Genomic DNA, 19,074 nt, shown 5'->3' with positions numbered 1-19,074 from the left:
CTCAGGCTCTTTCCACTGAGCTACGCTACTTCCCTTCCCTCATCCCCTCTCCTCCCACCACCTCTCTTTCTCTCCCCCTCCCTTCCCTCCCCCATCCCCTCCTCCCTCCCCTTCCCCCTCCTCTCTCTCCCTCTCCCTCCTCCCTTCCCTCCCCTCCCCCTCCCCTCTCCCTTCTCCTCCCCGCCGTCGACCACGTGAGTGAAATGACAAGGGGGACAGAGAGGCGGGCGGCTGCTTCAGTCCTCCCTCCCCCCCCGCCCCGGCGGCCCTGTTACTGTTATTACTGTCACGGGCGGGGGGGGGGGCGCCCGGTGGGAAGGTCGGAAAGGGGAAGTTGGGGGGAATATGGGGAGGTGACCCCGATCGAGGGAGGGGCGGGGAGGCGGCGCTAAAAAGTGCACTTTAAACATCGTCTAGAAAGGAAGTGTCTGGTCCTTTGCCCCAAATCGGGACAGAAGCCTGTCTTTTCATCTCCTTCTGGAAAAGAAAAGTCCCCCGCCATGGAAGCGCCCCTGGCTCCGAGGGAATCGGCCCAGTTCATTGCCGCGAACAGCCAGGATGTGTCGATTGAAGGAACAGGGGTGCGCAAAGTGGCCGAGCTGTTGCGGGCCCAGGGCAATGGCAAAGCGTTCAGCTTGGAGGGCTGGAAGGCCCTTCACGAGCTGAACCCTCGGGGTGCCGATGAGGACGCCGTCAATTGGGTGTTCCTCGTGGACACCCTCAACTTTTCCTTTTGGTCCGAAACGGATGACCGCAAGTGCCTGGTGCAGTACAGAGGCAAAGAGTACAGTGGCTACTGGTCACTGTGTGCGGCTGTCAACAGAGCCCTGGATGAAGGTGGGTACCCTATAGGCCCTCCTCGACTAGACTCAAGTGTTAGATCTCTAATTCTATGTATTGATATTGATGCCTGTTTGTTTTGATGTCTGTATCCCCCCTTCTAGACTGGGAGCCCGGTGTTGGGTCGAGAATGTCTCTCTTTCTCTCTCTTGCCCAATTGGACTTTCCAAGCGCTTAGTATGATGCTCTGATGATGATAGTATTTGTTAAGCGCTTACTATGTGCGAAGCGCTGTGGGGGGGTTACAAGGTGATCCGGTTGACCCCGGTGGGGCTCACAGTCTTCATCCCCATTTGACAGATGAGGTCACTGAGGCACAGAGAAGTGAAGTGATTTGCCCAAAGTCACACAGTTGACAAGTGGCGGAGCGGAATTAGAACCCATGACCTCTGACTCCCAAGCCCGGGCTCTTGCCACTAAGCCACGCTGCTTCTCTGCACACAGTAAGCACTCACTAGATGCAATTGAATGAATTAACCTTTTCTACTAAATGTGGGGTGTTTCTTAGGGTATTTGAGTGATTACTATGTGCTAAGCACTGTACTAACCACCGGGGTTAGTATGTGCTTACTATGTGCAAAGCACGGTGCTAAGCGCTGGGGAGGTTACAAGGTGATCAGGTTGTCCCACAGGGGGCTCACAGTCTTAATCCCCATTTTACAGATGAGTTAACTGAGGCCCAGAGAAGTTAAATGACTTGCCCAAAGTCACACAGCTGACAATTGGCTGAGCCAGAATTTGAACCCATGACCTCCGACTCCAAAGCCCATGCCCCTTCCACTGAGCCATGCTGCAGCTTCCGTCCCCCACATTTCTACAAAACTGCCCTTTCAAAAGTCACCAATGACCTCCTGTTTGCCAAATCCAACGGCTCCTACTCTATCCTAATCCTCCTCGACCTCTCAGCTGCCTTTGACACTGTGGACCACCCCCTTCTCCTCAACACGCTATCCAACCTTGGCTTCACAGACTGTCCTCTCCTGGTTCTCCTCTTATCTCTCCGGCTGTTCATTCTCAGTCTCTTTTGCGGGCTCCTCCTCCCCCCTCCCATCCCCATACTGTAGGGGTTCCTCAAGGGTCAGTTCTTGGTCCCCTTCTGTTCTCTATCTACACTCACTCCCTTGGTGACCTCATTCACTCCCACGGCTTCAACTATCATCTCTACGCTGATGACACCCAAATCTACATCTCTGCCCCTGCTCTCTCTCCCTCCCTTCAGGCTCGTGTCTCCTCCTGCCTTCAAGACATCTCCATCTGGATGTCTGCCCTTCATCTAAAACTCAATATGTCCAAGACTGAACTCCTTATCTTCCTTCCCAAATCCTGCCCTCTCCCTGACTTTCCCATCACTTTTGACGGCAGTACCATCCTTCCTGTCTCACAAGCCCCCAACCTTGGCGTCATCCTCGACTCCGCTCTCTCGTTCACCCTTCACATCCAATCCGTCACCAAAACCTGCCGGTCTCACCTCCGCAACATCGCCAAGATCCGCCCTTTCCTCTCCATCCAAACCGCTACCCTGCTCGTTCAATCGCTCATCCTATCCTGACTGGATTACTGCATCAGCATCCTCTCTGATCTCCCATCCTCCTGTCTCTCCCCACTTCAATTTATACTTCATGCCGCTGCCCAGATCATCTTTGTGCAGAAATGCTCTGGGCATGTTACTCCCCACCTCAGAAATCTCCAGTGGCTACCACTCAACCTACGCATCAGGCAAAAACTCTTCACCCTCGGCTTCAAGGCTGTCCATCACCTCACCCCCTCCTACCTCACCTCCCTTCTTTCCTTCTACAGCCCAGCCCGCACCCTCCGCTCCTCTGCCGCTAACCTCCACACTGTGTCTCATTCTCGCCTGTCCCGCCGTCGACCCCCGGCCCACGGCCCACATCCTCCCCCTGGCCTGAAACGCCCTTCCTCCGCACATCCCCCAAGCTAGCTCTCTTCCTCCCTTCAAAGCCCTACTGAGAGCTCACCTCCTCCAGGAGGCCTTCCCAGACTGAGCCCCCTCCTTCCTCTTCCCCCCACCCCCCTGCCCTACCTCCTTCCCTTCCCCACAGCACCTGTATATATGTTTGTACAGATTTATTACTCTATTTCACTTGTACATATTTACTATTCTATTTTATCTTGTTAATATGTTTTGTTTTGTTGTCTGTCTCCCTCTTCTAGACTGTGAGCCCGCTGTTGGGTAGGGACCATCTCTATATGTTGCCGACTTGTGCTTCCCAGGCGCTTAGTACAGTGCTCTGCACACAGTAAGTGCTCAATAAATACGATTGAATGAATGAATATAGAGGCATATAGGCAACATATAGAGACAGTCCCTACCCAATAATGGGCTCACAGTCTAGAAGTGGGGAGACAGACAACAAAACAAAACAAGTAGACAGGCATATACTTAAGTAGAAATGCATATAGGATTGCCACAGAGTGCTTACTGTGCACGGAGCACTGTAAAAAGCGCTTGGGATAGTACAATATAATAATAGACACATTCCCTGCTCACAGAGAGCTGACAGTTTAGAAGGGGAGTCCCTGTTCCCCTTTTAAGGCTCACGGTCTTAATCCCCATTTTAAGAGGAGACAACCGAGGCCCAGAGAAGTGAAACGACGTGTCCCCCCCCCCGCCCCGGTCCATTCTTGTGTTGGACTTTCCTTCCCAAGCCCTGGTTTAAAATGCAGTACAGAATTAAGGACCAAGAACTCAAATCCTATCATTCTCTTTAGTACTAGTAATAGTATTTATTAAGTACCTGTTGAATGCAGAGCACCTTACTAAGCTAAGTGCTAAGAAAGAGTGTGTTTATATTTTCTTTTTGCGATACTCTTAATTTTTTATGGTATTTAAATGCTTACTATGTGTCAAGCTTTGTACTAAGTGCTGGGATAGATGGAAGATAATCAGGTCAGACGCAGTCCCTGTCCCACATAGGACTAACAGTCTAACTAGGAGGAAGTAGGATTTTATCCCTGTTTTGCAGGTGAGGAAACTGAGGCATAGAGCTGTTAGTGGCATGCCCAAGGTCACACAGCAGACAAGTGGTGGAACTGGGATTAGAACCCAGGTCCTTCTGACTTCCAGGCCCAGGCTGCTTCCACTATGACCACCGCAACTGAATGCCCTTTTCTATTAAGAAAAATGCCCAATAACTCTTGGCTTTTTGTTGTAAGGGTTTGGGGCAGAGGGGTGTGATTTCTCAATAATGGTGGGGCCAGAGACCAGAACTGGAAAGCTATGAGCAACTGTTTAGCAATCCTTATCTGTCCATATATCTTTTCTAAGTTGAGGTATTTGTTCTCCTGTCATGGCTGCTCACACTTACTGAACACTTGCCTATTGTCTTTAAATTATATAGTATAAATTACCTATTTATTTATATCAATGTCGGCCTCCCCCTCTAACTGTAAGCTTGTCGAGGCAGGGAAAGCATCTGCTAATTCTGTTGCACTTTGCTCTCCCAAGCGCTTAGTACAGCAGAGCACACAGTAAGTGCTTGATAAATACACAAACATTTCCAGCTCCCTTGGTTTTTTTTTTTATAGCATTTGTTAAGCTCTTTCTTTGTGCCATGCACCGTACTAAGCGCTGGGGTGTGGTACTTCCCAAGCGCTTAGTACAGTGTTCTGCACACAGTAAGCACTCAATAAATACGATTAAATGAATGAATGAATGCAAGCTAATCGGGTTGGACATGATCCCTGTCCCACGTGGGGCTCACAGTCTCAATCCCCATTTTAGAGAAGAGGAAACTGAGGCCCGGAGAAGCGCAGTGACACGCCCAAGGTCATCGAGCAGACAAGGGGTGGAGCCGGGATGAGAACTCCCAGGCCCTGCTGCTTCCCTTTCAAGTAAACAGGAAGGGGACCAGTAAACTGTTCATTTTGTCAGACTATTTCAGTTCAGACCCGTTCCTCCTGGGTGCTAGAAAGTTATGAAGGTTGGGCCGTGAGGTCAGCTTCTGCTTCCTTCCCCCCACTGCCAGAAGGAACAGGGTTTAGGCATATGAGTTAGTGCACTAGTTGTAGGGCATATGAGATGTGCAATCAGTCGTTAGTATTTAGTCAGTCAGTCAAGTGTATCTATTGAGCACTTATGGCGTGCAGAGCTCTGTACTGAGTGCCTGGGGGAGTACAATAGAATGACAGACGGCCACATCCCCCATCCTTTATTGAGCACTTTGTGCTGAGGACTGTACTGAATGCTTGGGAGAGTCCAGTAGAACAATAAACAGACACATTCCCTGCCCACAATGAGTTTACAGTCTAGAGGGGAAGACGGGCATGAATAGAAATGAAAAAGTTCATTCATGGGGATGAAGACTGTGAGCCCCCCGTGGGACAACCTGACCACCCTGTAACCCCCCAGCACTTAGAACAGTGCTTTGCACATAGTAAGCGCTTAATAAATAATAATAATAAATAATAATAATGGCATTTATTAAGCGCTTACTATGTGCAAAGCACTGTTCTAAGCGCTGGGGAGGTTACCAGGTGATCAGGTTGTCCCACGGGGGGCTCACGGTCTTAATCCCCATTTTACAGATGAGGGAACTGAGGCCCAGAGAAGTTAAGTGACTTGCCCAAAGTCACACAGCTGACAGTTGGCGGAGCCGGGATTTGAACCCATGACCTCTGACTCCAAAGCCCAAACCCTTTCCACTGAGCCACGCTGCTTCTCTAATGCCATCATTAATAAGTTAGGGGTAAGGACGTAAGTGCCATGGGGGCCGCGTTCTTCCCGAAGAACTGTCTAGATGGTGACGTGATGTTTGCTTTTCCTAAAGGGATACCCATCACGAGTGCTTCGTACTATGCCTCGGTGACCCTTGATCAGGTGCGCCATGTATTGCGCAGTGACACAGATGTCCCCATGCCTTTGATCCAAGAGAGACACCGCATTCTCAATGAGACTGGGAGAATCCTGCTTGACCGCTTTGGAGGGTCTTTCCTCCACTGCGTGCGAGAGAGCGGTCCGAGCGCACTCGGACTGATGCGGCTGGTCGTCGAAAGCTTCCCTTCTTATAGAGACGAGGCTGTGTTCCAGGTGAGTTGACGGTTTGGGGAAAGTCTGAGCCCCCGTGCTGGTCATTCATTTTATTTGGAGGAATAGTAGGCCTTTGGGATTAGGACTAGGAGGCCTGATGATGACAGAATTGAGAATAATAATGAGAAGCAGTGAGGTCTAGTGGATAGAGCCTGGGGGGCAGAGGACCTGGGTTCTAATTCCGGCCACTTGTCTGCTGGGTGACCTTGGGCAAGTCACTTCACTTCTTCTCTGGGCCTCGGTTTCCTCATCTGGAAAATGGGGATTAAGACTGGGAGCCCCATGTGGGACAGGGACTCTGTCCGACCCAGTTAGGACAGAGCCTAGTACCGTGCCCTGGCACACAGTAAGCACTTAACAAGTACTACAGTTATTATTATTATTATTATTATTAATATTAGTGGCTACTGAACCTCTCCCAGGTCAGCCATTCTTTCCCTCGTATTTTTGAGTTGCTTTTCCCCCTCCGGGCATCCGGGCATGTACTGCTCAATAATCTGCTCGGGACAGCTATCTGTAATTCATTTTAGCTTCTGTCTCACCAGCTGGACTATAAGCTCCTTGAGGGCAGGGATGGTGCCTACCAACTCAATTGTATTATACACTCCCAAGTGCTTAGTCCAGTGCTCTGTGCCAAGTAGACTGTAAAACCCTGCAGGGCAGAGATTGTGTCTAACGACCCTATTGTACTCTCCCAAGCACTTAGTACAGTTCTGTGAGCCTGTTGTTGGGTAGGGACCGTCTCTATATGTTGCCACCTTGTACTTCCCAAGCGCTTAGTACAGTGCTCTGCACACAGTAAGCGCTCAATACGATTACGATTGAATCAATCGTATTTATTGAGCGCTTACTGTGTGCAGAGCACTGTACTAAGCGCTTGGGAAGTACAAGGTGGCAACACATAGAGACGGTCCCTACCCCACAGCAGGCTCACAGTCTAGCAGATGAATGCTCTGCACACAGTAAATTGTATAAGCTCCCTGAGGGCAAGGATCGTATTTTGGTATCTAGAGAAGCAGTGTGGCTTATAATAATAATAATAATAATAATAATGATGATGGTATTTGTTAAGCGCTTACTATGCACCAAGCACTGTTCTAAGCGCTGCGGAAGTTACAATAATAATAATAATAATAATGATGGCATTTATTAAGCGCTTACTATGTGCAAAGCACCGTTCTAAGCACTGGGGAGGAAACAAGGTGATCAGGTTGTCCCACATGGGGCTCACAATCTTAATCCCCATTTTACAGACGAGGTAACTGAGGCACAGAGAAGTTAAGTGACTTGCCCAAAGTCACACAGCTGACAAGCTACAAGGTGATCAGGTTGTCCCATGAGGGGGTTCACAGTTTTAATCCCCATTTTGCAGATGAGGTAACTGAGGCACAGAGAAGTTAAGTGACTTGCCCAAAGTCACACAGCTGACAAGCTACAAGGTGATCAGGTTGTCCCATGAGGGGGTTCACAGTTTTAATCCCCATTTTGCAGATGAGGTAACTGAGGCACAGAGAAGTTAAGTGACTTGCCCAAAGTTACACAGCTGACAGTTGGCAGAGTCGGGATTTGAACCCATGACCTCTGACTCCAAAGCCCGTGCTCTTTCCACTGAGCCACGCTAGAGCATGGGCCAGGGAGTCAGAAGGACCTGGGTTCTAATCCTGGCTCTGCCACTTGTCCGCTTTGTGTGACCTTGGGCAAGTCACTTCACTTCTCTGTGCCTCAGTTCCCTCATCTGGAAAATAGGGATTCAGAGTGTGAGCCCCATGTGGGTCAGGGACTGTGTCCAACCTGATTAACTTGTATTTACCCCAGTGCTTAGAACAATGCTTGGCACATAGTAAGCCCTTAACAGCTACCATTATTATTATTCCGACTCTATTGGACTCTCTCAAGCACCAGTGCTCTGCACCCAGTAGGCACTTAGTAAATCCCATTAATTGATTTATTGGAGCCAATGAGTGGTTCGATAGACCACTTTTATTTTTAAAGTCTAAATCCGGTATGAAAGTTCTGATTCAAGTTAGTTTTTATGTTGGCTTTCAAAATCACTCTGGTGTGACTAAGATCCATTTCTCCTCAGAGAGGGATCTGACCAAGTAAAAATTAAAAAACATGTCTGGGATGCTTAGTTTTTGGGTAGGAGGTGTTTCAGGAAAAACGACTGCCAAACCGTTTCTTATTTCATTTTACATTTATTGGGTGTACTCGGCAGCCTCTACTGGAAACTGGAATTGTTAATATATGATCTCAGCTCTGGTTACTAACTGGGTTTTATAGCACTAGTGCTGGGGGAGCAGTGTGGCCAAGTGGAAAGAGCTCGGGCCTAAGAGGAGTTCTAATGCCAGCTCTGCCTCTTGTCTGCTGTGTGACATTGGGCAAGTCACTTCATTTCTCTGGGCCTCAGTTACCTCATCTGTAAAATGGGGATTATGACTGTGAGCCCCCTGTGGGACACGGACCGTGTCCAACCTCATTACCTTGTATCTACCCCAGCACTTAGAACAGTGGCTGGCACATAGTAAGGGCTTAACAAATACCATTGGAAATAAAAAAAAATCTGGTTTGGTAAGGTTAAACTGCTGTGTAACAGTTTGAGATCTTTAGGTGTTTGAATCTAAGTGTTCTGTCAGTTTTGCATGTTTGCCATAAACTCTGGCTATCTTTGACTTTACCAGTGCTAGGGACTAAAGTTTTGACTGGCTTATTTAAAGCTCTCTCTACATTACAGTATTTGTCATTGAAAGTTAAGCACCTAAGGAAAAGTCCAGGTGTAGTTTTCCCTTCAGCAAATTAAATTGAAATGTGGATTCTTTTCACAGTAACAAAATTCTGGCCTATCCTAAAGAAAGGTTATTTGGGGTTTAAGAGGTGTCTTTGGTGATTTGGGGCATGATTTTGGAGCCTTTAAGCTTTGTATCAGAAAGAATTACCAGGATAACTTTTAGTCATGCCGTTGAGTCGTATCCGACCCATAGCGACACCACAGACACGTGTCTCCCAGAATGCCCCACTCTCCATCTGCAATCGTTCTGGTAGTGGATCCAGAGAGTTTTCTTGGTAAAAATCCAGAAGCAGTTTACCATTGCCGCCTTCTGCCCAGTAAACTCGAGTCTCCGCCCTCAACTCTCTCCCATGCCGCTGCTGCCCGGCGTGGGTGAGTTTTGACTTGTAGTAGATTGCCTTCCACTCGCTAGCCAAAGGCCAAGCTAGGAATGGAATGGGTATGCCTCTGCTTGACACTCCCTCCCATAGCCGAGACTGGTAGAGTACTGGAAACTCTCCAGGTGCGACCCTGAGAGGGTAACTTTTAGTCACATAGAGAAAATCTGATTGGCTTTAAGCCTCTTCCATTTCAATCTTATTTTCTGCTCCTTCCTGATTCTGTAGTTTAATCATTGTCCTGTCCTTTTGATAGCTCAGTCGCTATGGATATGGTGTTGTGATGCTAATATTGAATTTTGCCAGGAACGCATAAAAATTGCATCCCAGTGTTTCATTTTGCTCAGAATATACGACTTGGTTAAATGGCTTATAATAGGTTCGTTAGTTGCTTGTCAGAATTTTGTTCTGTGGCTGGAGGTCATGCTAATTGATAATTTTTTTTTAACCAGGCTGGAACCTTCAGACACTCCAGAAATCATTATGAGGGACTCTTTAGGCAGTATCAGTGCAGTTTCCAGAGGAGAGGATTATGCTCTGGATTCTGGGCTATGGGGAGGTGTTCAAGTCATGGTCAGAAATTGGCATTTGGCCTAGGAAAGAAGAGATTTTTGTATTTTGAGACAGCAGTGAAATGCTGGCACTCGTGAGTGAACTTTGATGTGGATTAGTGCCTGTTTCTCAACAGGATACAACAGCAGATGCACTTAGTAAATAAACTTCAATGATATTATCAACTTCTGTTTGCATGCTGTCTTTGAGCTGGAGTTGCTCTGGCTGTTTCTGAAACTGATCAATGTGTGTTTGTACAAAGACAATGTGTAAAGTTACTTGATGGATCCAGGTGTAACGTTTTGACATTGCAATAATTGTGGCATTTGTTAAGCGCTTACTATGTGCCAGGCACTGTACTAAACGCTGGGGTCGATACAAGCAAATCGGGTTGGGCGCAGTCCCTGCCCCACTTGGAGCTCATGGTCTCAGTCCCCATTTTACAGGTGAGGTAACTGAGGCCCAGAGAAGTGAAGCAACCTGCCCAAGGTCTTGCGGTGGAGCCAGGATTAGAACCCATGACCTTCTGACTCCCAGGCCCTTGTCCTGTCCATTACGCCATGCTGCTTCTCAACAGCATCGTCAACAGCATTTAGAAAAGTGCAGTGCCCCCAGGAAGCTCTTAATAAATACTATTACTAACGATAGCATTAATTGAGCACCTATTGCATGCAGAGCACTGTACTGCACTGAACTTTTGGGAACATATACTGTAAGATCACTGTGGGCAGGGAATGTATCTATTGTTTTATACTCTCCCATGCACTTAGAACACTGCTGTGCACACAGTAAGCGCTCAATAAATACAATTGAATGAATGTCCTCTAGAAGTCCCTGCCCTCAATAAGTTTACAAGCTCTTCCTCTAGACTGTAAACTCTTTGTGGGCAGGGAACACGTCTACCAACTCTGTTGCATTGGGCAGTTAAATTTCACACATTAAATTAAATTTCATTAAATTTCATGATAAATTCATTAAATTTCATAGATTGAATACACAAAACCAATTTTGAGGATGAGTTCACAAACTCAAATCCTCCTATGACTGGGGGAATGTAAATTCATGCTAAGCCATGTATGCATATTTGTGAGTAGTGAATAGAGCACAGGCCTGGGAGTCAGAAGATCATGGGTTTTGGTCCCGGCTTTGCCATTTGCCTGCTGTGTGACACTGGGCAAGTCACTTCACTTCTCTGGGCCTCAGTTACCTCATCTGTAAAATGGGAATTGAGACTGTGAGCTCCACGTGGGACAGGGACTGTGTCCAACCCGATGTGCTTGTATCCACCCCAGTGCTTAGTACAGTGCCTGGCACATAGTAAGTGCTTAACAAATGCCACAGTTATTATGCTGATGATGGTGATTATTGTATACAACTCAGGTCCTGGAGTAATCCTTATCTTCTTGTCCATCAGGGAAAAAGAATTTCGTTTTACAAACGGGCCCAGATCCTTGTGGCGGATATTTGGAGTGTGTTAGAAGGAAAGGGAGATGGAGACTTCACCGACATTGCCAGAATCACTATGTTTGCCGATTATAGGTTACCTCAGGTCCTTGCTCATCTGGGAGCACTGAAGTACTCTGAGGAACTGCTGAAGAAACTTCACAAAGGTCTGCAAGTTGATTGCATGATTCATTTAGTGTTCATATGTTATATGATTCTCCTTCATTGAGACCCTGTCTACTGCTTGCAGGTGAATTCTTTCCCAGCGTTTAGTTCAGTGTTTTGCTCCCAATAGGGGCTTAATAAATACTTCACACACAAGCCCTGAAAACGAAAGGGGAATTTTCCGAGTCGACTCTAGAATGGCCTGAAATCGATCACAGAAGGTGTACGAGGAAATCTATTCATTCATTCAGTCGTATTCATTGAGCACTTACTGTGTGCAGAGCACTGTACTAAGCGCTTGGAAAGTACAATTCGGCAACAGAGACAATCCCTACCCAACAACGGGCTCACAGTCTAGGTTTCAAAACCTTCAGAATTCCTGTCGCTCCAATCCCCTTTCCTGCTGACTGCTTTCCCGCTGTGATAGTGAGTGTAGCAGCAGCGGCAGCAAGATGGGGAAACGGATGTTTGTGTGGGATTTGAGAGAGTTCGCGTGAAACCTTGTGTGGTTGGACCAGTGATTGTTAGAGGGTGACAGTTGTTGGTTCTCTGGAAGGGTTCAGAGAGCCAATCAGCGTTCACTGGTGACTCATGGGTTTGCTAATGTTACTCCTTAAAAATAACCACATCGTTTAGTGCTTGCAATGTGCAAGAATCTGAAAGTCGATACACACAGTAGTCAGTCATATTTATTGAGCGCTTACTGTGTGCAGAGCACTATGCCCAGCACTGGGGACAGTACAATGTAGCAGGCACATTCCCTGCCCACAATGAGCTGGTTGTGGGGAAGACAGAGGGGAAGACAGACATGAATAGAAATAAATACTAAAGGACCTTCTTTTCCTTGTTCAAAATTTTAACTGGCCTCTCTCTGGTGAGGAATTACTTCACTGTCTTGGTTGGGGAAAATAAGCCCAGATGGAGTTCATCTCTGTTTTCCCCAACATGGTAATAATCATGACAGTTAATTATGGTGTTTAAGCGCTTACTTTGTAATAATTAGAGAAGCAGCGTGGCTTAGTGGAAAGAGCACAGGCTTGGGAGTCAAAGGTCATGGGCTCTAATCCCAACTCTGCCACTTATCAGCTGTGTGACTTTGGGCAAGTCACTTAACTTCTCCATGCCTCAGATACCTCATCTGTAAAATGGGGATTAAGACTATGAGCCCCACGTGGGGCAACCTGATTACTTTGTATCTACCCCAGTGTTTAGAACAGTGCTTGGCACATAGTAAGCACTTAACAAATACAAATAATAATAATATTATTATTATTATTATGTGCTGGGCCAGGTACAAGATAGTCGGGTCGGAAACAATCCTTGTCCCACATGGGGCTCTCGGTCGAAGTCTGAGGGATATGGATTTAATCCCCATATGGCAGATGAGGAAAGTGAGGCCCAGAGAAATGAAGTGACTTGCCCAAAATCACACGGCAGGCAACTGGCAGAGCCGGGATTAGAAACTACATCCTTTGACTCCCAGGGTCCTGCCTTTTCCATTAGGTCCCACTGAGGACTTTTTTTTTTAATCTTTGACTAGCAAATCAGATTGCAAAGAGCAGGATTGTAAGTAGATTCTTCTCTTTCTTTGCCTCTACTAATCTTTCCCCCTTTTTCTCTAATATTCAGCTGGGCAGCTTCACTGCCCGCTTTAAAGCCCTCCATCACCTTGCCCCCTCCTACCTCTCTTCACTACTCTCCTACTCCAACCCAGCCCACACACTTCACTCCTCTAATGCCACCCTATTCACTGTACCTTGATCTCGTCCATCTCGCCACCGACCTCTAGCCCACGTCCTGCCTCTGGCCTGGAATGACCTCCCTCTTCATATAACAATAATAATAATAATAGTATTTGTTAAGGGCTTACTATGTGCCAAGCACTGTTCTAAGCGCTGGGGTAGATACAAGGTAATCAGGTTGTCCCACGTGGGGCTCACAGTCTTAATCCCCATTTTACAGATGAGGGAGTTGAGGCCCAGTGAATTGACTTGCCCAAAGTCCCACAGCAGACAATCAGTCAATCAATCAATCGTATTTATTGAGCGCTTACTGTGTGCAGAGCACTGTACTAAGAGCTTGGGAAGTACAAGTTGGCAACATATAGAGATGGTCCCTACCCAACAGTGGGCTCACAGTCTAGAAGTCTAGACAATGGCAGAGCCAGGATTAGAACCCACGTCCTCTGACTCCCAAGCCCGTGCTCTTGCCACTAAGCCATGCTGCTTGTAACAACACTATCTAACAGACAATGACTCTTACCACCTTTAAAGCCTTATTGAAGGCACATCTCCACCAAGAGGCCTTCCCTGACGAAGACCTCTTTCCCTTGTCTTCCACTTCCTTCTGTCACCCTGACTTCCTCCCTTTATTCATCGCCTTCCTCCCTCCCCCAGCCCCATAGCACTTATGTACATATCCAGAATTTATTTATTTATATTAATTTCAGTCTCCCTCTCTAGACTGTAACCTTTTGTGGGCAAGGAATGTGTCTGTTTTGTCATCCTCTCCCAAGCGCTTAGTATCGTACTCAGCGTGGCGTAGTGGAAAGAGCATGGGTTTGGGAGTCAGAAGTCATGGGTTCCAATCCTGGCTCCGCCGCTTGTCAGCTGTGTGACCTTGGGCAAGTCACTTAACTTCTCTGTGCCTCAGTTTCCTCGTCTGTAAAATGGGGATGAAGACTATGAGCCCTACGTGGGACAACCTGATTACTTTGTATCTACCCCAGCACTTAGAACAGTGCTTGGCACATAGTAAGCACTTAATAAATACCAACATTATTATTATTCATTCAGTCATATTTATTGAGTGCTTACTGTGTGCAGAGCACTGTACTAAGCGCTTGGGGAGTACAAATTGGCAACATAGAGACAGTCCCTACTGCACACAGTAAGCGCTCAATAAATACCATTGATTGATTTTTACAAGCTATGGCTTTGTACAGCTGCCAAACCATGGCCAAAATTGAAATTCAGTTGCATTTATTGAGTGCTGTGTGCAGAGCACTGTACTAAGCACTTGACATGTCTGGAGTGTGCAAACTTTAAGTTTCTTCTAAGTGTAGCTCACAATAAGAGGGAGGAAGAATAGGCATTTTATCTGCATTTTACAGATAAGGCAGCTGAGTCCCAGAGAATTTAAGCGACCTGCACAAGGTCACACAGCAGGCATGTGGCAGAGTTAGAATTAGAACCTGGGTCTTCTGCCTCCTAGTCCTGTGCTCTGCCTAGAATTTGAATCACGGTGTGAGTTTCCAAGATGTTTGCCACGCCTTTGTGTAAAATCTTCAATTAATTTCAAAAAAAAGTTTGAGACAGCTTGCTCTGAGGTAAAACAAATTTAGCTAATACTTTAAATGAATGCAAAACATGGAAACCTCCAATGAGGCATTCTGTAAAACCATTTTTCTTTAGCGTACATTAGTATTGTCCTTTGGAATGTCAGTTCTTTGTGAATTTATGCCCATAAGGTGATTATAAATCAACAGGGTGATGACTGTATGGTTTACATCTTTCTACTAAACCGTGCCATTAAAAATGACATAGCATAGTGGATAGAGCCCAGGCCTGGGAATCATAAGGTCATGAGTTCTAATTCTGGCTCTGCCACTTGTATGCTGTGTGACCTGGGGCAAGTCACTTCGCTTCTCTGTGCTTATATGGAAAATGGGGATTGCGACTGTGAGCCCCTCATGAGACAGGGACTGTGTCCAACCCGATTTGCTTGTATCCACCCCTGCGCTTAGAACAGTGCCTGACACATAGTAAGTGCTTAACAAATGCCATGATGATGATGATGATGATTATCATTATCATTATTATTAGATTGACAGCCAGTCTAACAGGGAGGGAGAACAAGTATTTAATCCTCATTTGCCCCATGAGGAACTCCAACCTCACTCTGGGCAGGGAATGTATCTATCAAAATTCTGTTGTATTGTACTATCCCAAGTGCTTAGTCCAGTGCTCTGCACACAATAAATACCATTAATTAATGGAAACTGGGGCACAGAGACATTTAGTAACTTGCCCAGGGTCACACAGCAGGCAAGCTCTTTCCACCAGGCCACAGAATGTTGCTGTGGTAATAATGATGATGATGATGATGATAATGTTATTTACTGAGCTTCCACTGGGTGCAGTGCATTGTACCACCCACTTGGGAAATAAGAATGGTATTTAAGTGCTTATGATGTGCCCAGCTGTGTTGTAAGCACTAGGGTAGATACAAGATAATCGCATTGGACACAGTCCTTGTCCCACATGAGGCTCACAGTCTAAGAGGGAGGATAGGTGTTGAATTGCCGTTTTCCAGATGAGGGAACTGAGGCCCAGAGAAGTGAAGTGACTCGCCCAAGGTCACCCAGCAGGCGAGTGGCAGAGCCGGGATGAGCCCCCAGGTCTTCTGACTCCCAGGCCCGGGCTATTTTCATTAGCCCACCCTGATTCGAATCCAACAGAAGCACCAATCATGGTTCACGTGCCCTCAAGGAGCTTCCACTCTAATGGCATAGAATGTACGTTTGCTTCTCTGCCCCCTTATGTTGTCGGGTTTGATTTGTTTGACAGGAGAAATGTTCTCCCCTGGGGATCGACAAGAAGTGGAAATCAGAGGATGTTCCATCTGGTGTGTCGAACTGATCCGGGATCAACTTCTGGAACTCACCGAAAAGGAAGAAAAACCGGGCACAGAGATCAATTCAATTTTTCTCGATTATTATCTGTGGGACTATGCCCGGGATCATAGGGAAGATATGAAGGGAATGCCCTTCCATCGCACACGTTGCATATACTATTGATCGCAGAGAGCCAATCAGTCAAAACAATTGAATTTCATTAATCGGGTAATTGGGAGAAAAATCAAATTACGGAGACCTGGCTTCACATTTCTCCTCTCATTCTCCTGTCTTGCACCTTTCTGCTGCCTCGTTAATTTTGACTCCTCTCTGTGGCTTCGCATCAGGGGCTGGCGGGGAACACATCTACCAACTCCATTATATTGGACTCTCCCAAGCATTCAGCACAGGGCTCTGCACACAGTCAGCGCTCAGTAAATACCATTGATTGATTCTCCCCCGCTAGACTTTTCTCCCCCTCTAGACTGTCAGCTCCTTGTGGGCAGGGAACGAGTCTACTAACTCTTATATTGGACTCTCCCAAGCTCTTAGTACGGTGCTCTGAACCCAGTCGGCGCCCAATAAAATACCGCTGGTTGAGTGAGAGAATGCCGATATTTTATATTATTCGTCACACAATTTTTTGAAAAGTTATCCAGTTATATATCAACCTTCATCCCTATTCATACTATTCATTTAATTGTGACCCTTTTTCACATGCTGTGCTAATGTGGATTAGTATATAAATAAATATATGCCCTAATTATCATTATATAAGGCAAGGAATATGATAGTGCATTAACAGTTTTTACTGTCTTTGCTAAAATCAACAATTCAAAACAACTGTTTCTTATTAAAAAATCACTCTGGTTTATTTATTGTGTGACTATTTGCCTAAGGAGTAGTTTTATTTACAGGCAAACTCATTAAAAAAAAATTAGGATTATCTCTTGAGGTAAAATGTAGTTTAAAAAATACAGTCGGTTGTGCATCCTAAATTTGAACTTCTCCATTTCAAAGGATTTGAAAAGCATTAGAGACTTTCTCAGTATTCTAGCTTTGGGATGAAAATCAAAATTTAAAATTATGCAGTCTCTTCTTCTTTTCCCCCTAACTCCCACATCTCTCCTCCTTTCCTTCCCCGCCCCATGTTCTCACATATGGATCAGGTTCCCTTCTAGCACTGCCTTGGAAACATTTTAATGTAAAGTTCCAGACTCACTGGGCTGAAACGGTTTTAAATAGAAGTGAAGTCTGGAACCTCCGGGCCGCTGTGTTGGTATGGCAAACCAGAGGAATGCTGGAAATCGTAAATATTTTTATGTCTGTCTCCCCGATTAGAGTGGAAGCCCCTTGTGGGAAGAGATCAGATCACTTCTCTGCATTGTACTTACCCAGCATGTAGCACAGTACCTTGCACGCAGACGGCCCTCAATAAATACTCTCACAACTACCACTATTCCTACTACCACTGTTTCCCTGGCTTCAGCAGAGCATTGCAGAAACCCCATCATTTCTCTGGAGTTTGGATCTAGGAACACCAGAAACCCAATTTAGCTTCCTGTGTGACCTCGGGTGCCTGTTATTTTTACCATTGGGAAAGTACATTGTGGCAGTGTTCAAAAGGCAAGCTTGCCAGAGATAGTGGAAAAACAAAGGGCTTGGATATTTTACCAAAGGGTAATAATAATGAGTCGATCATCATGGTATTTGTGGAGCACTTACTCTGTGCCAAGCTCTGTACTAAGTGCTGGGGTAGATTCAAGACGATTAAGGTCCCAGATGGGGCTTGCAGTCTTAAGTAGGAGGGAGACCAGGCATTGAATCCTCATTCTGCAGATGAGGGAATTGAGGCCCAGTGAAGTGACTTGCCCAAGGTCACACAGCAGGTAAGTGGTGGAGCTTGGATTAGAACCCAGGTCCCATGACTCCCAGGCCCATGCTCTTTCCACTAGGCCATGTGGTTTCTCAATTAGGGTCATTAAATAGATCCTGAATAACGAAACAGACATTCCTCTGGGTCCAACCTTCTGCACTTTGGACTCAAAATGATGAAAACATGAGTTTTATTTGGCTTGCCTAGCATTCCATCAGCAGGCCATGTTTGGCCACCACATGTATACACATAGTTGTCCTTCATATTGGAAGAAGATACCATGGATGATAAACTTGTTTATGGTATTTAAGCATTTACTATATACCAGGCAGTGTATTAAACACAGGTGTAGATGCAAGCTAGTCAAATTGGACACAGTCCCTGTCCCACATGGTGCTTACAGTATTCATCCCCATTTTACAGAGAGGGAACTGAGGCACAGAGAAGTCAAGTGACAAGGTCACACAACAGACAAGTGACAGAGGGGGGATTAGAACCCAGGTATAATTCATAAATTCATCTATGCATGAGTGGCTGAAAAGGTCAATGCAGGAGCCGCAGCATGGATCCTCTGGACGTGAAATTCTCTGGAGATGAGAATAATAATAATGGTACTTGTTAAGCGCTTACTATGTGCCAAGCACTGTTCTAAGCACTCAGGTAGATACAAGGTAATCAGGGTGTCCCATGTGGGGCTCACAGGCTTCATCCCCATTTTACGGATGAGGTAACTGAGGCACAGAGAAGTGAAGTGACTTACCCAAAGTCACAGCTGACAAGTGGGAGAGCCAGGATTAGAACCCATGACCTCTGACTCTCAAGCCCAGGCTCTTTCCACTAAGCCATGTTGCATCTGTAAAGTGGGGATTAGGACTGTGAGCCCCACATGGGACAGAGACTGTGTCCAATCAGATCACCCCAGCACTTAGTGCAGTGCCTGGCACATAGTTAAGCTCTTAACAAATACCATAATAACAATAATTATTATTATTAATATGAGACTTTGCCTCAGAAAGAGCCACTCGCCATTTCTTTCTTGATATCAGTGTGCCATTTTCAGCTGAGATGTATTCAGGTCTGAGACAAAACATTTCTTCTGCTCTCCTGGTTTTTGGTTTTCCCGTTTCGACTCTCCATCTGGCAGCTGTTTGGCCATCCGGCTGTTTGGGTTTTTTTTTTAATGGTATTTATTAAATGCTCTCTGTGTGCCAGACACTGTAGTAAGCATTGGGGTAGATACAAACTAGTCGAGTTGGACCTGGTCCCTGTCCCACATGGGGCTCACAATCTTAATCCCCATTTTACAGATGAAGTAACTGACGCCCAGAGAAGTGAAGTGACTTGCCCAAGGCCACACAGCAGACAGGTGGCAGA

General features: G+C 46.2%; 1 protein-coding gene and 1 non-coding gene across 2 annotated transcripts; one reads left to right on the top strand and one right to left on the bottom strand.

Annotated features, from left to right (window-relative positions):
- The first annotated feature begins 401 nt into the window (after window positions 1-401).
- On the top strand, window positions 402-17,505 carry CX4H9orf64 (chromosome X4 C9orf64 homolog). Its single transcript, XM_038770093.1, has 4 exons — window positions 402-837; window positions 5,628-5,887; window positions 11,016-11,211; window positions 15,778-17,505. The coding sequence occupies exons 1-4, from the start codon at window positions 501-503 to the stop codon at window positions 16,005-16,007; spliced, it is 1,023 nt and encodes a 340-aa protein (XP_038626021.1). The 5' UTR covers window positions 402-500; the 3' UTR covers window positions 16,008-17,505.
- Window positions 9,055-9,192, bottom strand: LOC119948225. The gene has a single exon (XR_005456636.1). It is a non-coding gene; the product is annotated as a small nucleolar RNA SNORA7 (small nucleolar RNA).
- Window positions 17,506-19,074: the final 1,569 nt, after the last annotated feature.

This window comes from Tachyglossus aculeatus, chromosome X4 (assembly GCF_015852505.1).
Source record: "Tachyglossus aculeatus isolate mTacAcu1 chromosome X4, mTacAcu1.pri, whole genome shotgun sequence".
NCBI classification, from domain to species: domain Eukaryota; kingdom Metazoa; phylum Chordata; class Mammalia; order Monotremata; family Tachyglossidae; genus Tachyglossus; species Tachyglossus aculeatus.
Note: the sequence above shows the minus strand (reverse complement) of the source record. Positions and strands in the feature narration are given on the sequence as shown.

Coding starts and splice junctions, on each gene's coding strand:
- CX4H9orf64 (XM_038770093.1), top strand. CDS start 501: ATGGAAGCGCCCCTGGCTCCGAGGGAATCGGCCCAGTTCATTGCCGCG. Junction 5,888..11,015: donor GAGACGAGGCTGTGTTCCAG/GTGAGTTGACGG, acceptor CTTGTCCATCAG/GGAAAAAGAATTTCGTTTTA. Junction 11,212..15,777: donor GCTGAAGAAACTTCACAAAG/GTCTGCAAGTTG, acceptor TTTGTTTGACAG/GAGAAATGTTCTCCCCTGGG.